The sequence below is a fragment of the Bos mutus genome, chromosome 21 (genome assembly GCF_027580195.1).
Source record: "Bos mutus isolate GX-2022 chromosome 21, NWIPB_WYAK_1.1, whole genome shotgun sequence".
Classification (NCBI taxonomy): domain Eukaryota; kingdom Metazoa; phylum Chordata; class Mammalia; order Artiodactyla; family Bovidae; genus Bos; species Bos mutus.
In genome coordinates this window covers 41,914,394-41,934,761 of record NC_091637.1, presented here as the reverse complement: position 1 = coordinate 41,934,761, position 20,368 = coordinate 41,914,394, and the positions used below count along the sequence as shown (strand labels likewise).

The following is a 20,368-nucleotide window of genomic DNA, read 5'->3' as shown; positions in this document are numbered from 1 at the left end:
TAGAAAGCATCACTACGAACAAAGCTAGTGGAGGTGATGGCATTCCAGTTGAGCTATTTCAAATCCTGAAAGATGATGCTGTGAAAGTGCCGCACTCAATGTGCCAGCAAATTTGGAAAACTCAGCAGTGGCCACAGGACTGGAAAAGGGCAGTTTTCATTCCAATCCCAAAGAAAGGCAATGCCAAAGAATGCTCAACTACTGCACAATTGCACTCATCTCACATGCTAGTAAAGTAATGCTCAAAATTCTCCAAGTCAGGCTTCAGCAATACGTGAACCATGAACTTCCTGATGTTCAAGCTGGTTTTAGAAAAGGCAGAGGAACCAGAGATCAAATTGCCAACATCCGATGGATCATGGAAAAAGCAAGAGAGTTCCAGAAAAACATCTATTTCTGCCTTATTGACTACGCCAAAGCCTTTGACTGTGTGGATCAGAATAAACTGTGGGAAATTCTGAAAGAGATGGGAATACCAGACCACCTGACCTGCCTCTTGAGAAATCTGTATGCAGGTCAGGAAGCAACAGTTAGAACTGGACGTGGAACAACAGACTGGTTCCAAATAGGAAAAGGAGTACGTCAAGGCTGTATATTGTCACCCTGCTTATTTAACTTATATGCAGAGTACACCATGAGAAATGCTGGACTGGAAGAAACAAGCTGGAATCAAGATTGCCGGAGAAATATCAATAACCTCAGATATGCAGATGACACCACCCTTATGGCAGAAAGTGAAGAGGAACTAAAAAGGCTCTTGATGAAAGTGAAAGTGGAGAGTGAAAAAGTTGGCTTAAAGCTCAACATTCAGAAAACAAAGATCATGGCATCTGGTCCCATCACTTCATGGGAAATAGTGGAAACAGTATCAGACTTTATTTTTTGGGCTCCAAAATCACTGCAGATGGTGACTGCAGCCATGAAATTTGCAGCCATGAAATTAAAAGACGCTTACTCCTTGAAAGGAAAGTTATGACCAACCTAGATAGCATACTCAAAAGCAGAGACATTGCTTTGCCAACAAAGGTCCATCTAATGAAGGCTATGGTTTTTCCTGTGGTCATGTATGGATGTGAGAGTTGGACTGTGAAGAAGGCTGAGCACTGAAGAATTGATGCATTTGAACTGTGGTGTTGGAGAAGACTCTTGAGAGTCCCTTGGACTGCAAGGAGATCCAACCAGTCCATTCTGAAGGAGATCAGCCCTGGGATTTCTTTGGAAGGAATGATGCTAAAGCTGAAGCTCCAGTACTTTGGCCACTTCATGCAAAGAGTTGACTCATTGGAAAAGACTCTGATGATGGGAGTGATTGGGGGCAGGAGGAGAAGGGGACGACAGAGGATGAGATGGCTGGATGGCATCACTGACTCGATGGACGTGAGTTTGAGTGAACTCTGGGAGTTGGTGATGGACAGGGAGGCCTGGCGTGCTGTGATTCATGGGGTCGCAAAGAGTCTGACACGACTGAGCGACTCAACTGAAATGAAGTGATCCAACCACATATACGAACCGAGCTACCCAAAGATGCCCAGCCCTTGCCCTAGGCAACTGGGATACAGTGGAGAATTATACATTTGAGGTCCCTGGAACTAATACAAACAAGTAAATAAGGAAATTAAAGCTAATGATAAGAACTATTACCAAAAATAAGATGAATAGTGGACTAGATAATTGCTGGGGGAGGAGATGAGTGTTTTAAGAATAGGGATCAGGAATAGCTTCTTTGAGAAAGTGACATTTAATATAAAATCAGAGGGTGAACCCCACTCTGAACATTTTCCAAAAGCATGTCCCAGCTAATGTAAGTTATATACCAACAGGATGGTAGAGAAGACCATGACGACAAGATTTAGAACAATCAGTGTGAAAGGGAGTTTGAGGTGTGTAGACAAGTTAGGTAAGGGTAACTCCTTTTTCTGTGCTTGCCTTTCACCAACCATAGCACGGGTCCCAGCTCACTCCCAAACCCTGCTCAACCCTCTCCCAGGTTTGTGCCTCCAGATATCAGAACTGGACCGTGCCTCTGGCTCACTGTTTGATGAGGATCCAGAATCTACCAGATCAAGCTAGAGGATGAGCGTTTCTAGGCAGAGGACACAGGAAAAGCTATGAGGCAAGAACCAGCCTAACATTTCTTTGGAACTTTCAATCCACTTGGAGCTTTATAAACAAGGGGAAAGTAACAGGAGACACGGATAGAGAAGCAGGCAAAGACAGAGCCACAGGAAGAGAGCTGGATTTTATTACAAGCCAACAGGGAGCAAGGAGTCACATGACCGATTTACATGTTCACAAGATCTCATGGCTGCTATGCAGAGAATAAACTGCAACACAGTAGAAGAGGCTCTAAAAGTAGCCCAGGCAAGCAGCAACACGGCTTGACCCAGCTGGCAGCAGTAGTATAGGGAGAAGTGAATGGATCTAGGGCCTATTTTGAAGATGGATCCCTAGAACTTTTAACAGACATATATGTGGGGTGTGGAGTCATGTTTTGGCTTGGCAAAAAAAGGGGTGCCTTTTACTGAAATTGGGAAGACAGCACTGGGGAGGCATTCAGGGCTTTTCAATGAGCATATCGGTTTGAGATGCTCACTAGAGACATAAGATGTCTGTTAGGAAGTTGGGGCTCCTAGAAAATGTTGTGATGGATATACATAAATTGAGAAATTATCTGTGCCTAGATGGCTGGACCATAAAGAAGACTGAGCACTGAAGAATTGATGCTTTGGAATTGTGGTGATGGAGAAGACTCTTGAGAGCCCCTTGGGCTGCAAGGAGATCAAACCAGTCAATCCTAAAGGAAATCAACCCTGAATATTCATAGGAAGGACTGATGCTGAAGCTCCAACACTTTGGCCACCTGATGTGAAGAGACAACTCATTGGAAAAGACCCTGTTGCTGGGAAAGATTAAAAACAAAACAAAAGAGGGTGGCAGAGGATGAGATGGTTAGATAGTATCACTGACTCAAAGGACATGAATTTGAGCAAACTCTGGGAGGACGGAGGAGGCTGGCATGCTTCAGTCCATGGGGTGCAAAGAGTCAGACATGACTTAGCAACTGAACAACAACAAGACGGTCCTTAAAGCCACGGTATTCCCATCCTTGTGATTTTTTTTTTCACTGTATAATAAATAAACTGAATAATTCACCAAGGCATAAAGACAACCGATGCCCCACAGCAGATGGCTGGCTTTGCCCCCGGACTGGGCCTGCCTGTCTGGTTTGCATGCACCTAACTTAAGAGCTCGGAGAAGGCGATGCCACCCCACTCCAGTACTCTTGCCTGGAAAATCCCATGGACGGAGGAGCCTGGAAGGCTGCGGTCCATGGGGTCGAAAAGAGTGGGACACGACTGAGCAACTTCACTTTCACTTTTCACTTTCATGTATTGGAGAAGGAAATGGCAACCCACTCCAGTGTTCTTGCCTGGAGAATCCCAGGGACAGGGGAGCCTGGTGGGCTGCCATCTATGGGGTCGCACAGAGTTGGACACGACTGAAGCGACTTAGCAACAGCAGCAGCAGCACCAACTTAAGAGCTGCTTCTACAAGGATGTCTTGCTGTGATTCCACATATAAAATTCTGTGACCCAGAGCCCTTTTTTCTTGGGGATCCAGTGTGGAAATCTGAAGAATGACATGTATTTAAAATATTTTTAAATGCATCTAAATGCTTAATTGGTTGATTAAAAAAAATATTACACAGAGGGGAAACTTAAATAAGTAGGAGACCAAAACTAAACCCTTGTGTTGACAGGGCCATAGCTCACTCATCAGAGCTCTTTGACTTTGGGTTCAAGGCAGAAGGGCTCTATTATTAGACTTATTATTAGAAAATTCTGTTATTATAATATTCAGAGACTGTTGGTTAAGTCACCCGATAAACTAAGCATCAAAGAAAGTAATAATAGAACTCCTAGAATTAAGTTAACATAAGACAATTTCACTTTACCCCTTAAAATGTTATTAACTACTCTGTGACCACTGTGTTGACTTCCTGCTCTCAAGGGCTCCATTCTCAGCAGGGCAGACAGACCACACAGTGGGACAGAGCTAGATGGAGGCAGGAAGAGTGACTGAGAAGGTAATAGGCAGTTCCAATGAGAAAAAGTAAACTGCCCTACAGGGGATTTCTCAACACTGAACAAAATCCTGGTTAACATACAAAACTTCATGTTCCATATGGAATGAAAATTTAAGTTTTTACCTACGCACTATTGATACAATTAAATGTTGTTAGTTGACACATTGTTTTTAGATGCCCTTAGCATTTTTAGTCAGAGAAGGCAATGGCACCCCACTCCAGTACTCTTGCCTGGAAAATCCCATGGACAAAGGAGCCTGGTGGGCTTCCGTCTATGGGGTCGCACAGAGTCGGACACGACTGAAGCGACTTAGCAGCAGCAGCAGCATTTTTAGTGGAGTCTTCTAAGGAGATTTCCATCCCCCCATTCTCATTTATCATTTACCACATTTTCTGTGTAAATCTGAAAGATTCTGTGCTTAATTGGGCTTCCCTGGTGGGCTGCTGTCTATGGGGTCACACAGAGACGGACATGACTGACACAATTTAGCAGCAGCAGCAGGCGGCTCAAACAGCAAAGAATCCTCCTGCAATGTGGGAGCCCTGGGTTTGATACCTGGGTTGGGAAGATCTCATTTTAGAGAGCAACAGTTAACTTTCCTTGCAAACTCAATCCTGCATTTCCTCATGGGAGTCACAGAAGAAGTGCAACATTAGCAGGAACAGAGGAGAGTAGGATTGCTGAGGAGCCCCCGATTTCCTTCTATCTCCAATCTGGAGGAGCTAGAGGGCTGGTGGTGGTGGTGGTTTAGGCACTAAGTTGTGTTCGACTCTTGCAACTCCATGGACTGTAGCCTGCCAGGCTCTTCTGTCCTTGGGATTCTCTAGGCAAGAATACGGGAGTGGGTTGCCATTTCCTTCTCTAGCTAGAGGGCTGCTCCTCTGATTAAAGGGACTGTGCAGCAGGACACACCACACTCTGCTGCCACAGGGGGAAGACCAGCCAGCTGGCACTCGAGTAAAGCTTGTTCCCAGCTGTCTCTGATACCCTTTTGGTGCTTTCTCCTTCCTAAGAACCTATAGAAAGAAGATCACCCCACCTGCTCAGCCTGGGAAAGGCCAAGACACCTTGGCATTCTGGCCTTTTTGTTTTTTCTCTCTAAAACCCCTCCCCTTCCCTTTCTTGAAAACTCTCTCTTTTGGAGTAGCTGGGTCCCAGATTTGCTGAGCCAGTCTGAGGAGGCTGAGCTAGATCAGCTCCAGGATTTGGGGCACCTGTGCTCCCTCAACTGTCCTTTCCCCTCACGATGATGGCTGCATCTGATAAGTCACTTAAGCATTAAGATCCAAGAATCTGTTTGATCTTTGGTTGTAGATCATTTGATATGAACCAGTTCAGGCAGAGGAATTCTCCTTAGGATCTCACCTAACTGACTAGAAAATTACATTGGGGTTTGGGGCCAATGCCCTGTTGCTGCTGCTGCTGCTGCTAAGTCGCTTCAGTCGTGTCTGACTCTGTGTGACCCCATGGACTGCAGCCTACCAGGCTTCTCCGTCCATGGGATTCTCCAGGCAAGAACACTGGAGTGGGTTGCCATTTCCTTCTCCAATGCATGAAAATGAAAAGTGAAAGGGAAGTCGCTCAGTCGTGTCCGACTCTTTGCGACTCCATGGACTGCAGCCTACCAGGCTCCTCCATCCATGGGATTTTCCGGGCCAATGCCCTAATTGGTTATAAATCTGCCTTGCTTTTTTGCCCACCATTGACCTGAGCGTGTATTTCCCTTGGGAACCTGGAAGAGAGAAGAGGCCGTCAGAGGGCAAGATTCCCTGTATCTTGAGATCCCCAGGCCAAAATCTCTATTAATAGCACTCTTTACTAGTATCTCCATTTCATTATTATCAACAGTCAGGCTTCTGAAGGGCTCAAGAAGTTACACACATTCTTTTAATGTTTGAACTTTAGATGAGTTGTTATAAAAGCACCTTTGTTCTGCATGATGCATTGTACCTGGATGAAAGAACTCATTCTAAAAGGAAAACACTGCCCTCCGCCACCATGCCAGAATCCATGGTTTGCCACAAAGGCAGCATGGACTTCAACAGGAGGTAGTAATCACATACATATACAATCATGGCTCAGTTTGACTTTTTTTTTTTTTTTTTTTAATCTATGAGAGTCTTTAGTAAACCTTTTGTAATATTTTTATTCTTTACATTTCTATTGGCATCGCACAAAAATGCCCCCCTGCTTTCCTCATTTCTCTGCATTATCCCCTGAGGTCAGTTTTATTTTAGGTGCTCAGTTCACAAAGTAAAACCAGGAAAGAAACCTGCCCATGTTTAGCTACAAAAATAATAGTTTCAAACCTGTTGTTCTGATTTCCTTCTTGGATGCTTTCTCATCGAGAATTACAGAACTCAGGCTCTAGTTACCGCAGCCACCTTCAGACTTCTGTCTGGAATGGACCTGAGCCCAGAGACCGTCCTTACCTTTAGTTGAACTAGATGCACATCCACATGCTTGCTGTCTGAGTCCTGCTGGACTGAATAGGTTAGGTCTCGGACCCTCTCCGAGGTCATCCGGAGCCAGGTCTCAATCTCAGGTAAGTGGAGGACAATCTTCCAGTCGGCTCCTGTATGCAATGGGGGAGGCTTTTCATACTGCTGGTCGGGATCCATGCCTCTCATCACCTCTTCTCCTCCACCCTGCTCCACAGTAGGCGTCAAGTTGATGGCCATGGGTGAAGCATCAGTGGCCATGGGATCCAGGTCCTGTGACCTCAGAGGGGAAAGTGTCACGCTCATGGTTAACATGGAGAAGTCTAAATCTTACTTCTTTCCAAAACAGCTGAAAGGCAAGAGGAAAGAAGAGAGCAAAAGTCAGACAAGATTGCCAAATAAAGGAATGATACTTCACAGAAGAAACAAGATTTCTAAATTAAGCCAGCTTTCTAAATTAAGAAACCACAGCTCATAACAAAAACAGAAAGAGGTGCTTTGAGTTTCTACCAGCTAGACCCAAGATTCAGCATAAAACAGGAACACAAAACTGATGGTATTGCCTACCCCAACATCCATTCTTTTCTTACTCCTTAATAATAAAATCCTAGTTTTCAGTTGTGTATACATTTGCCAAGAATTTAAAACTACATTCCCTGCCTCCATCGGAGCTTGCTGTGGTCATGTGGCTAAGTTCTGACCAATGAAATGCATGGTTTCTTTTAAGATAAAGTTGATTAGTTTACTAATGATCTAACTATGTCATTTATCTTTTTTCTGTAACCAATTTGACATAAAATAACAGCTCAGGATCTTATACTTTAAACATTTTTAATAGACATTATTTTTAGTTTCAGGAAAAACTTCTACTCGGGGCAATGGGTTCCTTGTCCTTTTCTAAGTCTTTTTCTAGTTCTATGCATTCAAGTCAGTTTATAGCCTCATTTCCCCATAGATGAAATATGATCAAAATATGAAATGTGATTATAATAAAGTAGCTATATTTCTTTATATGCTTAAGATTAACTTAATAACAAAAACAAAATTATTTTACCTATAAACATGGAGAGGGAATAAACAAAAAAGTTCCCAGTTTGACTTGGAATATGTAACATTCCATATAGGAATGAGCACAGGGAATAAAAGGACTTATTGAAATGACAAAAGCCTTAAGAATAACTTATTCTTATGACATATTATTTCAGAAGCTTTCTAAAGCATACTCCCTTTCCCAATTTCTTGATTTTTAAAATTACATGAAAAGGAGGTTTGCAGATGAATTTTTGAAAACAAAGTTATTTGCAAAGAGCAAAATATTATGTTATAAGGTAAGTTTATCACATTGGTACCTGCCTTAGAGAATCGTTTTAGGCTTCAACAGCTTTCCTACACCTGATTGCAAGAGGGAGAAATCCACACCCCATATTTTTAACCACTCTCACATGCAGCCTTTAAAATAACAATAATACTAGACTTGACTGTTTTTAAAAAACTAACAGAATCCTGCTCAAATTCTTCCAGAAAATTGCAGAAGAAAAGGTCTCCATCACCCTGATACCAAAACCAGACAAAGATGCCACAAATAAAGAAAACAATAGGCCAGTATCACTAATGAACATAGATGCAAAACTCTTCAACAAAATTCTAGCAAACAGAATCCAGCAACACATTAAAAGGATCATATATAGTGATCAAGTGGGCTTTATCCCAGGGGTGCAAGGATTCTTCAATATACGGAAATCAATCAACGTGACACACCATCTTAACAAATTGAAAGATAAAAACATATAATCACCTCAATACATGCAGAGAAAGCTTTTGACAAAATTCAATACCCATTTATGATTAAAAAAACCCCAAAACTCCCCAGAAAGTAGGCACAGAAGAAACTACCTCAACATAGTAAAGGCCGTATGTGACAAACCCACAGCAAACATTATTCTCAATGCCAAAAACTTAAAGCATTTCCTCTAAGATCAGGAACAAGACAAGGGTACCCACTCTCACTACTATTACTCAACATAGTTTTGGAAGTCCTAGCCACAGCCATCAGAGAAGAAAAAGAAATAAAAGGAATGCAGATTTATAAAAGACGAAGTAAAACTCTCACTGTTTACAGATGACATAATACTATACATAAAAAGCCTTTAAAAATGCCACTAGAAAATTACTAGAGCTAATCACTTAATATAATTAAGTCATAGGATATAAAAGTAATACACAAAATCCCTTGTATTCATATACACTAACAATGAAAAATCAGAGAGAAATTAAGGAAAAATCAATTAGAAGATATCAAAATTTCACTGAGAGGGATAAAACTCCAGAAGAGTGAGCTTTTTTATGTTCAGTCACTCAGTTGTGTCTGACTCTTTGCAACTCCTTAAACTGTAGCCTACCTGGCTCTTCTGTCCATGTGATTTTCCAGGCAAGAATACTGGAGTGGAAATACTGGAATGGAGAAGGAAGTGCCATTCCCTTCTCCAGGGGATCTTCCCAACCCAAGGATCCAGTCCAGGTCTCCTGTATTGCAGGCAGATTCTTTACCATCTGAGCTACCAGGTAATGTGTATTATTTACACCAGATACGTCAGTAAGACTTTCCAGAGGAATAAATATGGAAGATTCTTCCTTCTGGAAGTTTGCATATTAAGACTGATAACACAGATGTAGTTATATATGTAAAGGACAAATAGAATAGATTAAAACAAATAAAAACATTAAAGAAAAATGTATTAACACCTTATGTGCATCACACACAAGTAACGGGCAAAGAAACCTTATAATCAAGCTGCAAAAGCAAAATTTTCCTGTATCTACCCTGTGACTCAGATGTTAAAGAATCTGCCTGCAATGCAGGAGACCCAGATTCGATCCCTGGGTCAGGAAGATCCCCAGGAGAAGGAAATGGCTACTCACTCCAGTATTCCTGCCTGGAGAATTTCATGAACAGTAAAGCCTGGCAGGCTACTGTCCACGGGGTTGCAAAGAGTCGGACATACTTGAGCCACTAACACTTTTCAAAAAATTTCAACCTGCATGGGATGTTTCTATATTTAATTGATCAAACTGTAAAGAGAATTCCCATAACCCAGTAAAGCAAAGCAATACTTTACTTGAAGTATATTTCAACTTCTGTCTATTTGCTTTCCCTCACATACCAGCTTTGCCCCTGGGGAAGGAATACCGTATGTGTCATAACAGCAGAGCAAGCCCAGGAAGTGGCATAAAATTGATTAATTACCCATTTTCATGGGAACTAATTACAATAAACATTTAATTTTCAATTCCAGTAGTTCACAACTAAATGTACCACCCATGGATAACCACCCTCTATTTCTGATTTTCACAAAATTACATCTGATTTCCAAGATAAATTAGTACTTAAAGGAAAACTGCCTCATATTGTAGAGATCTACAATAACAATCTTCATGTGCATTTTTCCTGCCCTTATCTCAACTACTCAAGCTTGCTTTGCCATCAAATTAATTACTCTATTTGAATGCAAACAAATAGTAGGAAATTCAGCACAACTCTATACATCCTTTCAAATTCTAAGTTTTGTATTTTTCTTTTACAGGGGTTCATGCAATAAGATTCCTTTCCAGTCACAGATAAATTTGAGGGGGCGTGGGGGGAAGTCAATAGACCACAACTTCTGAAGATGCAAATGAAGCACTGATTCAAGTATATACGGATACCTACGCAGTTATAACTCTGGCTCTAAAGCTGTACGAGAGGAGTGATCAACCAGTTTTTTGGAACCCAATGACCTCCTGTTCCCTCCCCATCAAATGCTTATCTGTGGTCACCTTTCCAGCATTAGAGATAATACCACCTTTATCCCAGCTGCTGTTAAAAATAACATAGCTCAAATCCTTTCCTTTCCACAAATCCATAGAAGATTCAACATTTAAAATGCAAAAGGCAAAAGCAGTAAGGATTTTAAAACTTTAAAAAAAATTTTTTGTGGGAAGGTTTTTCTCACCACACTCTATTTCTCATCCTACAGAAACTGAAGAAACATGCCATGGATTGCTCACTAACAAGGACTGCTGCTGCTCAGGACCTCCCTGACAGTCCACAAGTTTTCAGTCGAAACCTGACATTAGCAGAATATATTCAACGTGAATAAGACATTTAAATAAGGAGTGTGTTCTTTGACCAAAGTAGGAAGCAAAAAATGCAGCTACACATGCATCAAAACTGCCCACGTCTTTCTCCTATCCCTTGTGATTTCTTCTGTTAAATAAAAGAACAGAAAAGCCAGAAATCTGCTGCTGTACTCACTGTAAATGCTTTTGTCCCTAAAGGTCCTTCAGGATTAAGTGCCTGGCTCCTCCTCCTCTCCCCACTCGGGTTCTCTTCTTATAGCCAAACAAGATAAAGGCCCCTATCAGGGCTGCTTCATGCCAGCAGGACACTGGCGAGCCTGTAGAGGACCAGCTTCAAGCACTCTTAGTGCCCTAAATCTCCAGCAGAGAGAGGGCTACTGCACTGTCCCTATTTGGAAGCTAATGTATAAGCTCCAGTCCTGTGCAGTCATAGGCTGGCCTTTTGCGAACAAGCAGTGATAAGGGTGCTGAGAAAAAGGAGGTAGTTGCCAAAATAAGGATCACTATGCAAAAGAGTATTTGGGTGGACAGACCACATCCAGGCATGGTCCAGAAGAATCAAGACCATATGCCCCCAAATCAAGCAGTTTAAAGCAGGATAAATTTTTAAATGTACAAATAAATTAATAGTACTATAGCAACATAACCAGTTGACAAAGTCAATTTGAGCTAAATGCATTCATTCAGGCCCTCTCTCTTTTCTTAGGAAGAAACTGCTCTTCCCCAAACAAGAGCATCTTCATGTTTGAAGTTTGAAAGGTGGTCTTATCATCATGTAAATTAACCCCAAACCTAAATACTCACTGTCAATCTTCCTGTACGCTGCTTACTCCCCCCAAAACAAGTGAGAGACTAAAGCATAAGTCTAGCCAAATTAACAAATCTGCTCACTACAAAGGACATGCTACAAAGCTGAGGTAGAGAAAATTAAGTTAGGCATCACTAAGTGTCCTTTTTTCTTTTGCTTCATTTTTTTGCTTTCATATTCTCATAATTACCCTTCACAGAACCTATTCATAGAGACACTGAATTTTGAAAGAGGAAAAAAAGTTCCACTGGAATGCTTTGGTTTTTGTCTATGGCTAGCTCTCATGCTTTGACTGCATTAAGGAAAAATAAATGAACTCAAGAGGTGCACCCTATATCCGCTTCCAGGACTCTGGAATTGGGCTCTGCAAAGAAAACACAAAACAAGCTTAATAAATGGTTTAATTAAATGTCTCGGCCTACCCAGATGAATGAGGCTCTAATTCATCAGCTAGTTTTAAATCTTGCTGCCTGTCTACCTCCCCAGCCTCTTGTGAGGTCAAGGATCGGGAAACTTTAAGTGGCTTTAAGTTCTTTAAGAGGAGAGCCAAAGAATTCCTACAGAATATTGTTAAATTTGTACTTAGGGGGAAAAAGAGTGCCTTTTGTAAGATGTTCCTCAAGAAGTTTCCGTCATTACCCACTCCTCCTTTATCTTGGCCCTCCTCTCCCAGCCCCAAGCCCTCCAGCACTCATCTGGGTAACACTGTTTAGTGAGATCAGTGTGATAACCTCAGATTAGGCTCACTTTCTAATCCTCCTACGTAACAGAGCAGCCTAAAAATGGATATCAGTGAGAAGAAACTCAAGCTTCAAGTACACAGGCTTAAGGAGTAGGGAGCGGGATGAATACAGCCTGTAAATAGTGGGGCCCAGACAGATTTCTATAATTTAAAAGACCTTCTTGGTGTTATCACTGATGTTCTCCCCCATCCTTTTACCTTTGATATATCCTTTGTGTATGGCTGTCCCCTCAAGCAAATGGCTGATTACTTCCTACTAATCACACAGACCATGAGCCCTCTCCTGAGTCACTTCTCAATCACTGCTAACTCCCTCACCCAGAGCATGGGGTCTTGTGTCAGCCATAATACACTTCATCAATCATCTTCCTTGCTTAACCCTTCCTCCCGCCCTGCCCCCACCCACTTCCTATTATTAGATTCTCTTCCTGTGGCATAGACACCCAGACTGACTCAGTTAGTCATCACACCTCCCGTGAATTCCTTCCATCACTGCAGCGGTCAGTTCCTGTCACTCAGAGATTTGGTTGGCTACTTCACTCCACTTGGGGTGGGGTAAGGAGCACTAACACTCATCAGCTGCGAATAGTGCCCACAGTCATGAATTTGTGGATCTGAACTCAGGGATGCTAATGAGTATTCATATTTCTTACCCCCACCCCAGGTGCTAATAATCACCTTTAAGCATTAGGCAGCCATCTTTCTGTTTTTCAAGAAATTGTCCTGGGAAGAACTGGATTTGTAAAACTAATACATAATTGATATAGTCATTACTTTTGTCAATGCTGTTAATACAAAGAAAATGAAACAAGATTTATATCAAACCAACTGACATTACTGAGAATCAACTATATATAAAGCACTACGTGTGTATATAACTCATCAGATTTACTTTCAAGGAAATTATAATTAATGGAGACAATTTCCCTCCCTCCAGTCTCCCCTTAGACACACACACACACGTGCACACACACTCATCTACTAATACCCTTAACATAGGCAGAATGTGGGCAAACAAAGCCCTGTGGGGGCCCTGTGGGGTGGCATTAGTCCTGGATAGAGGAAAGATAAGGAAGAACCTGAAGAGGGAAACATTTGAGATAGGCTTGTAAAAGTGGGTGTGATTTAGATGGGCAAAAATACAAGGGAGATGGGGAAAGAATTCCACCCTAGGGGAAATACTTGGACAAAGACACCTCAACATCAAGAATTGGGGAGAATCAGCAAATAATTCAGTGTTGAGAGGAATTGGGAGCTTGATGGAATGGGAACCAGAAACAGATAAGACTACAAGGTAAGCTCCAGCCGTGTTATAAGAACACTTTGAACACCGTACAATGGAGTTTGGAATGAATCTCACAGGGATCAGGAACTCTGAAAAGATTACAAAAGAAGAGAGAGAGAATTACAGTTGTGTGCTAGAATGAGACAGGAAAAATCAATATACAAACTCTTATTTACCAAGAAAATTAAATGAGAAAGAAGCATTATGAGGGAATCAACATCTTTTCCAGGCAAACTTCATCAATATAAAATGTAATATTAAAAATTTCTTTATACCCCATAAAAATCAGAAAGAGAGACTGATTGAGACAGAAAGCTACAAGTCTAACTTTTAGATCAGAGTGATTAAAGGAGTTCTGTGCTCTGTTCTACCTACTCCATTAAATATAAAAGAGTTCCCCATTTTTAGCTCTCTATTAACCCTAGCATCATATATCTGAAGTGGAAAAATTTGGGGGATCATTTCATGCAATGTTTTACTTTTTCTTATTATAAAATTTTTAACTAATTAAAAAGTAACAGTAATTCAAACATTATAAAAATAGATAATATTGAAGTTAAATCTCCTCCTCTATCCCAATATTCTCATCCCCAATCAATAAGTGATAAGAGGCTATTTATCTTTTGTGTCCTCAATATATAAAGTAGAAAGGAAATGAACCCTAAAAGAAAAGTTGTCTTTAAAGATTCTGAAGCCTAAATTAGTCAGTTATCTCTATTAATGAAGCAATATAGAAATGTTTGCTAATTTAGTGTTTATTTACCAGGTACTAGTATGAATTCTACAAAAAGTTGTCACTGACAAACTGAAATAATGCTGGGCAATTTCTGCAAAGAAACAGCCAACTGAATATATGTATCTAATTTGGCTCCTTCTAAGGCAATGGCACCCCACTCCAGTACTCCTGCCTGGAAAATCCCATGGACGGAGGAGCCTGGAAGGCAGCAGTCCATGGGGTCGCTGAGGGTCGGACATGAATGAGCGACTTCACTTTCACTTTTCACTTTCATGCATTGGAGAAGGAAATGGCAACCCACTCCAGTGTTCTTGCCTGGAGAATCCCAGGGACAGGGGAGCCTGGTGGGCTGCCGTCTATGGGGTCGCACAGAGTTGGACACGACTGAAGCGACTTAGCAGCAGCAGAAACCTCTAACACTACTGCAGTGGGGTTTTGGTTTGAAATTTAAGTATAAACACTCAAGAATGGGAGGAAAAACAGTAATATTTTTAGCAGCTGAAAATCAAATGAATAAATGATAAATGCCTCAGCCAACCCAAGAAAACAAAATCCTAAACCAGTGGCACAGAGAGTAAAGAACAAACCTGATTTTACCGTAGAATTCTTTAAGTATTTTGAAATTGGTGGAGCCAAGATACCTCTGGCATTGGGGATGGAAAAGTATTTAGTGAAAAATTAACTTTACCCAAGAAAAGTCCGGCCTTTGTTCCAACTCCTGAGAGGTAGCCTCTAAACTTTTAGAATTCCCTGAGCGATAGGATTATTTTTGTTGTTCATGGTGGGCCCTCAGACAACACCTGATAGTCTACACTAACATGGTGATGCATAATGGGAGCTAACCACACAGAAAGACCATTAATGCAATTAGAGGGTTGGGGCCTTGAGCAACCATATGGGCAATCATTCATGCCTAAGTAATGAAGCCCCAACAAGAATTATCAACACTGAAGCTCAAGCACACTTCCCAAGTGGGCGATACTCCGTGAGTACGGTTATACACCAAGCACAAGAGGTAATGCATCCCTAAGGACATGGATGCTTTGTATTTGGAAATTTCCCAGTCCCAGATTCCACCCTATGTTTCTTCCTTTGGCTGGTTCTGATTTGCACCCTTCTGCTAGAATAAAACTAAAATCATAAGTATAGTGCTTTCCTGAGTTCTGTGAGTTGATCTATCGAATTATACAATCTAAAGGAGTCTGTGAGAATCTCCAAATTTATCATTATCTGGTCTGAGTGAGGACAGTCCTGGGGACCCCAGAACCCACAGCTCATGTCAGAAATCTTGGGCAAACTGGACAGTCTTGAAGAACTGTACCCTTAACCTCAAGTTTCGCCTAACTGTGGGTAATGGAGCAATGCTATGTTGAGAAGATTAATTCTGATTGAAAAATGTTTAGAGACATTAGAATTTTAGGTCTTTCCTTACTCTGTGTTGCTGGGTAGTTGCACTCACTCCAGTTCTAGATGTTTATTCTTCAGAAAGAATCAAAGGATCTCTGGACTTAGGGGCTCTGGGCAGTTGAATATAGCAGTACCTTGAAAATAGGGGAATTGAGTTAACAGGCATTTGGAGTGCTGAGACCCCGAGTCCTCCTCAGCAACTTGACTCTCCAAAGCCTTCATCCTCCATTTAGGAGATTAGAGACACCTCCCCCACCCCCACAAGTAGATTTGATCAGTCCAAGAAGATACAATAAAAAATCTGGCACATCCAGCACCATACAATGACATTCAGGCCTACCCACACATTCTGAGATTCAATCAGCTTTCTAGTCTCCTACTCCTAAATATGATCAGGCAGTTAAGGACTAGCAGAAATTAAGGAAAAACTCTAATTTGGATAACAGTCCCAAAGGAAGCAAATAAAAAACTTCAACCTGGAGGAAACAGACTATGTGAGGAGAAGATGATTTGGTTAAAAATAAAAATTATCAGAGATAAGATATCGTATCCATGAAACAAGAACAGAATTTTATTTTAAAAAATGTATAGAAAAAAGAAAAATTTGGAAAAATAAAAACATGATAGCAGAAAGAGAAATCTTAATATAATGGCTGGAAATAAAGTTGAGGAAATCTCACAGAAAGTAAAGCAAAAGATAAATAGACAGAAATTAGGAGAGGAAGATAATCAGGGACCAATCCAAGAGGTCCAAGAATAGGAGTCCCTGAAGATGAAATGAAAAAGAAAGGAAAATATCATTAATAAAATCTTATAAGAAAATGAAGGACATGAGTAAGAAGACCCACTCAGTGTATGAAAATAAACACACAATAGGACACTTTATTGAAATCCAGAAAACTAGGAAATTAAGATTTGGGTTAAATGTAGAGGCATATACAAAGAATTATAAATTAGATTAATTTAGATCCTAATAGTAACTATGATATTGTGATTTATAGTAAGAATATCTATTTTGTCTTTATCCCCATTTCTGGCATAGAGTTCCTAAAACTCTGGGAATGTCCAAAGCACAATAGCAAAGATATCATCTTTCGTTATAATATTTGTTCTTTTGTCCTTCTTCCTGAACTAGCTCCAGAGCCATAATGGTGAAAGGAGTGTCTTGTTATTCTTAAAAGTCCCTTTCAACCACACCTGAATTTACGTTAATGAGGTAACTTTCAGAAAGGATGAGGGCTGATTGCCAGGGAAACCAACCAGATTAAGACATTGGAACTTTTGGCCCCACCCCCCCCCCAACTTCTAAGGGGGAGAGAGGGGCTAGAGGTTGAATCAAACACTAACGCCTATGATTTAATTAATCATGACTGTGCAATAAAGCTCCATAAAAACCCAAAAGGACAGGCTTTGGAGAGCCACCAGATTGGTGAACAAGAATGCATCCACAGGCTAGGTGGCTGGTACATCCCAAACTCCACGGAGACAGAAGCTCCTGTGCTCAGGACCCTCTGGACTTTGCCCTGTGTATCTCTTTATCTGGCTGTTCACTCGTATTCTTCAATAACCTTTGTGACAAAATGATAATATAATAAGTAACCTGTTTTCCTCAGTTCTGTGAGTGGTTCTAACTAATTAACCTGAGGAAGGGATTGTCTTATAGCCAGTCAGTCAGATGCACAGGAAGACAATATGGATTTGGAACTGGCACCTGAAGTGAGTAGCGAGAAGGGGACAGTCCTGTGGGCTGAGCCCTTAACATGTGGAATCTGATACTATTTTCAGGCAGACAATGCCAGCACTAAGTTAAATTACAAGACACCCAGCTGATATCACTGAGCTGTTTTGTGTGGTAAAAACCACACACTCAGCAATGCCAAAAGTGAAGAAGATTATTGAGAATGGAAGAGACAGGCAGAAGTGAGTTTTTCCATAATAGCAACATTGGAGACTAGAAGACAATTATTTTCCTCAAGAAGAAAAAAGAACTCTAGCATATAATGGGATACCGAGAATAAAACAGTTTGATAAAAAAAAAAATCAAATGTGAGGACACGATAAGAGACTAGTCTCTTCACATTTAAGTTCACAAGAAAAGAAACCTCCCACACACTTTTCTCAAGAGATAACCAGTCTCTTTGGTAGGTACTCCACCAAAACAAAGAGGTAACCAAGGAAGAGGAAGTTAAAGGATGCAACAAACAGGAAACCTATCACCCCAGGGTGGTAAAGAGGAGAAATTTAAGGATGCCAGCCATATACCAGGGCAAGGAAGGCATCCAATCCAGATTGGACCAGGTCAGAAGGCTCTCAAAAAGACTTCTCCAAACAGATGACAATGAAAGAAAACCTGTGCAAATGAACACAATAAGAAGAGATTTGTCGATCTAGCGGAGCACTGGAGATTGAATTAGAGACACAGAAAACTAAGCAAATAATAACAATAAACTCTAGAAAAAAATTAAAAGGTGTATAAAATAGAATAGGAATTATATTATTCTATGTGGTTTAGCTAAAAATTGCATTTACATATTCTTAATAATAACACTAAATGTTGATGTAATCCAAGTCACAACATGTTTTTGCAGGAAGAACTGGGGGTAAGAATTGTGTGTGTGCACCCATGGGCATGTGTGCCCCTGTGAGAGAAAGTAAGAGAGAGGGATGGAATGGGGAAACAAGCTAAATAAATTCTTATCTTTCATAGTGAGAAGTCAATAGATAAAAATAAGAGAAAAATACTCGGGAAGTAGTCATGCCATTCTATTGTTCTAAGACAAAGGTACTTACCAAAGAATCAGCTGACAGATGAAAATGGTTGCCTCTAAGAAATGGAAATGGAAAAGAAAGTCTAGAGGCTGCTGTTTATCCAAAATCCCCAAGCTACTTGACTCTAAACTATTTGTGTATAAGCATACAAATTTAAAATACCTAGATTAAAAAATAAAAGTGTTTCTTAATTGCAGGACAGGGGTTTAATAGACTCAGGTACATTGAGAATTTCCAAATAAGGAATAGGAATATATGACTTATTTGACTATGAAAATGATTACTTTTGTTTGCTTGTTTCGGGTAGAGAATGGCACAACACTGGACGGGGCACTCAGTAACCATGCTAAGTTTAAATCTGTGCCTACCCACCTGTTAGAACACCCTATTTTAAAAGACAAAATGCTTATTGTGACTCAGTTCAATAATAAGGTTGTATTTGTTTCATTCAAATAATTCCTTTAAGAAGTAAGTGCTTCCTATAACTAAACCTTATCTCATGATGAAAGCCACAGATTAAGGGACCAAGCTGAAAATAAGGTTATTTCATTATTTGTTCCATGAGTAGATATGTTCTAGAGTGAATAACTATTATTTCTGACGACAACTGAATCAGACTAAAATACAAAATCATGAACTGAAGCCAGATCTTTCAACTAATATTACATTTGTTAGTACCATTCATGCTGCAACCTGAGAACACATCAAACAACTACCCCACAGTACTATTCTTTGATCAACAGAAGGCATTTTACAGGTGATGAACTCTCATAAAGACCAGGATTTTCAAAAGCATTATTTCCTATTCATTATTATTTCCTATTCACCCTAACTTCCCAGACATGCAAAAAAGATTTTCTTTAGAAGATTCTAATGTCAGATTTAAAAATACTAATGGAGACAGTAAGAGCTCTTAATATTTAATGGTCTGATGTGATCACAGATTCTCTCTCTGAATGTTCTTTAATACAGAAAGAATAATTAAAGGTCTGGTATTATATCTGCTTTTCAAAGAAACAATTTCAGCAAGGTAAAATTTTTTCAAATATTTTACAATGGTTTTGCTTAAAATGAATCAAGTTTATTAAATACTGTTAAGTATTTCTGTCCATCCAGTCATCTAAATTGAAGATTGGTATCCCTGATAAAGTATGACTTGCTCCAACATGAACTGTTGCTTTAAAAAATAATTCCTAGAATAAATAAAAGTTCTACACTATGGACCTGCAAAGAAAAATAAAATATATATATTTCTAGTAAAAAAGAGATAGATAGAACAAAAATAAATATGGGCTTGTACTATGTATGGGTAGGCAATAAAAGCATAGGGCATGGACAAGCTTAAGCTTTTTTCTTAATGAATTATTCATTCTCTTGCTTAAGGAAATAAATAGCAATAATCGAAAGTGCTGAGTAACAGCTAATGGCTTAAAAGCCTCTAAAAAGAACGTGGCAGATCCTTTAAGGACTCTAGAAACTTAGATTGAATACTACCAGATGCTCTGTCAGATATTCCCTTCAGCAAACAGGAAAAAAATATTTTATCTTTTAATGTAGGTTGTCTCCTCTAAATCCCAGGGAGTACAAGGGACAAAATGCTGAATATTATAACAGATCAACCTATACTGTCTCCCAACTGCTTGAGAGCTAAAGCCTAATAAGTTGAAAGCAAAAACCCTCCAGCCCTTAGATTTTATCACTTACCACTAACAAAGTTTAGCTGTGCTGTGGGAAGAGAGCAGCAGGTTCCCAGAGAGGTCATCATTTCCAAACCTTTCACTTCTTGCTCTCCTTAGTAAGTCGTGGATAAGACTTTATCATCAAGCACATGAGAATCTGGCAGTCATCCAAGACCCCAGGGTCATCCAGATGCTTTAAAGCCAACTAAGCGTTTTATTTTAATTTTTCCTATCTTTCCTTAGCAACAGTTAAAATTGATAGGACACTCCTAAACAGTTGTTTCTTCTCCATCAAGC

The 20,368-nt window shown here is 40.2% G+C and overlaps 1 protein-coding gene across 3 annotated transcripts in view; it reads right to left on the bottom strand.

The window, feature by feature from the left end:
* AKAP6 (A-kinase anchoring protein 6) overlaps positions 1–20,350 on the bottom strand; it is a 401,429-nt gene extending 381,079 nt beyond the window's left edge. Inside the window, exons 1-2 of one of the 3 annotated variants that reach the window (XM_070358705.1) lie at positions 20,097–20,350; positions 6,521–6,878 (exon numbers count right to left, since the gene is read on the bottom strand). In XM_070358705.1, the coding sequence (XP_070214806.1) occupies positions 6,521–6,844 (324 nt within the window). In that variant the 5' untranslated portion in view covers positions 6,845–6,878; positions 20,097–20,350. Of the gene's footprint in view, positions 1–6,520; positions 6,879–7,096; positions 7,186–10,820; positions 10,939–20,096 lie in introns of those variants that run through there. The other 2 variants (XM_070358707.1, XM_070358706.1) reach the window with 2 other exon arrangements.
* Positions 20,351–20,368: the final 18 nt, after the last annotated feature.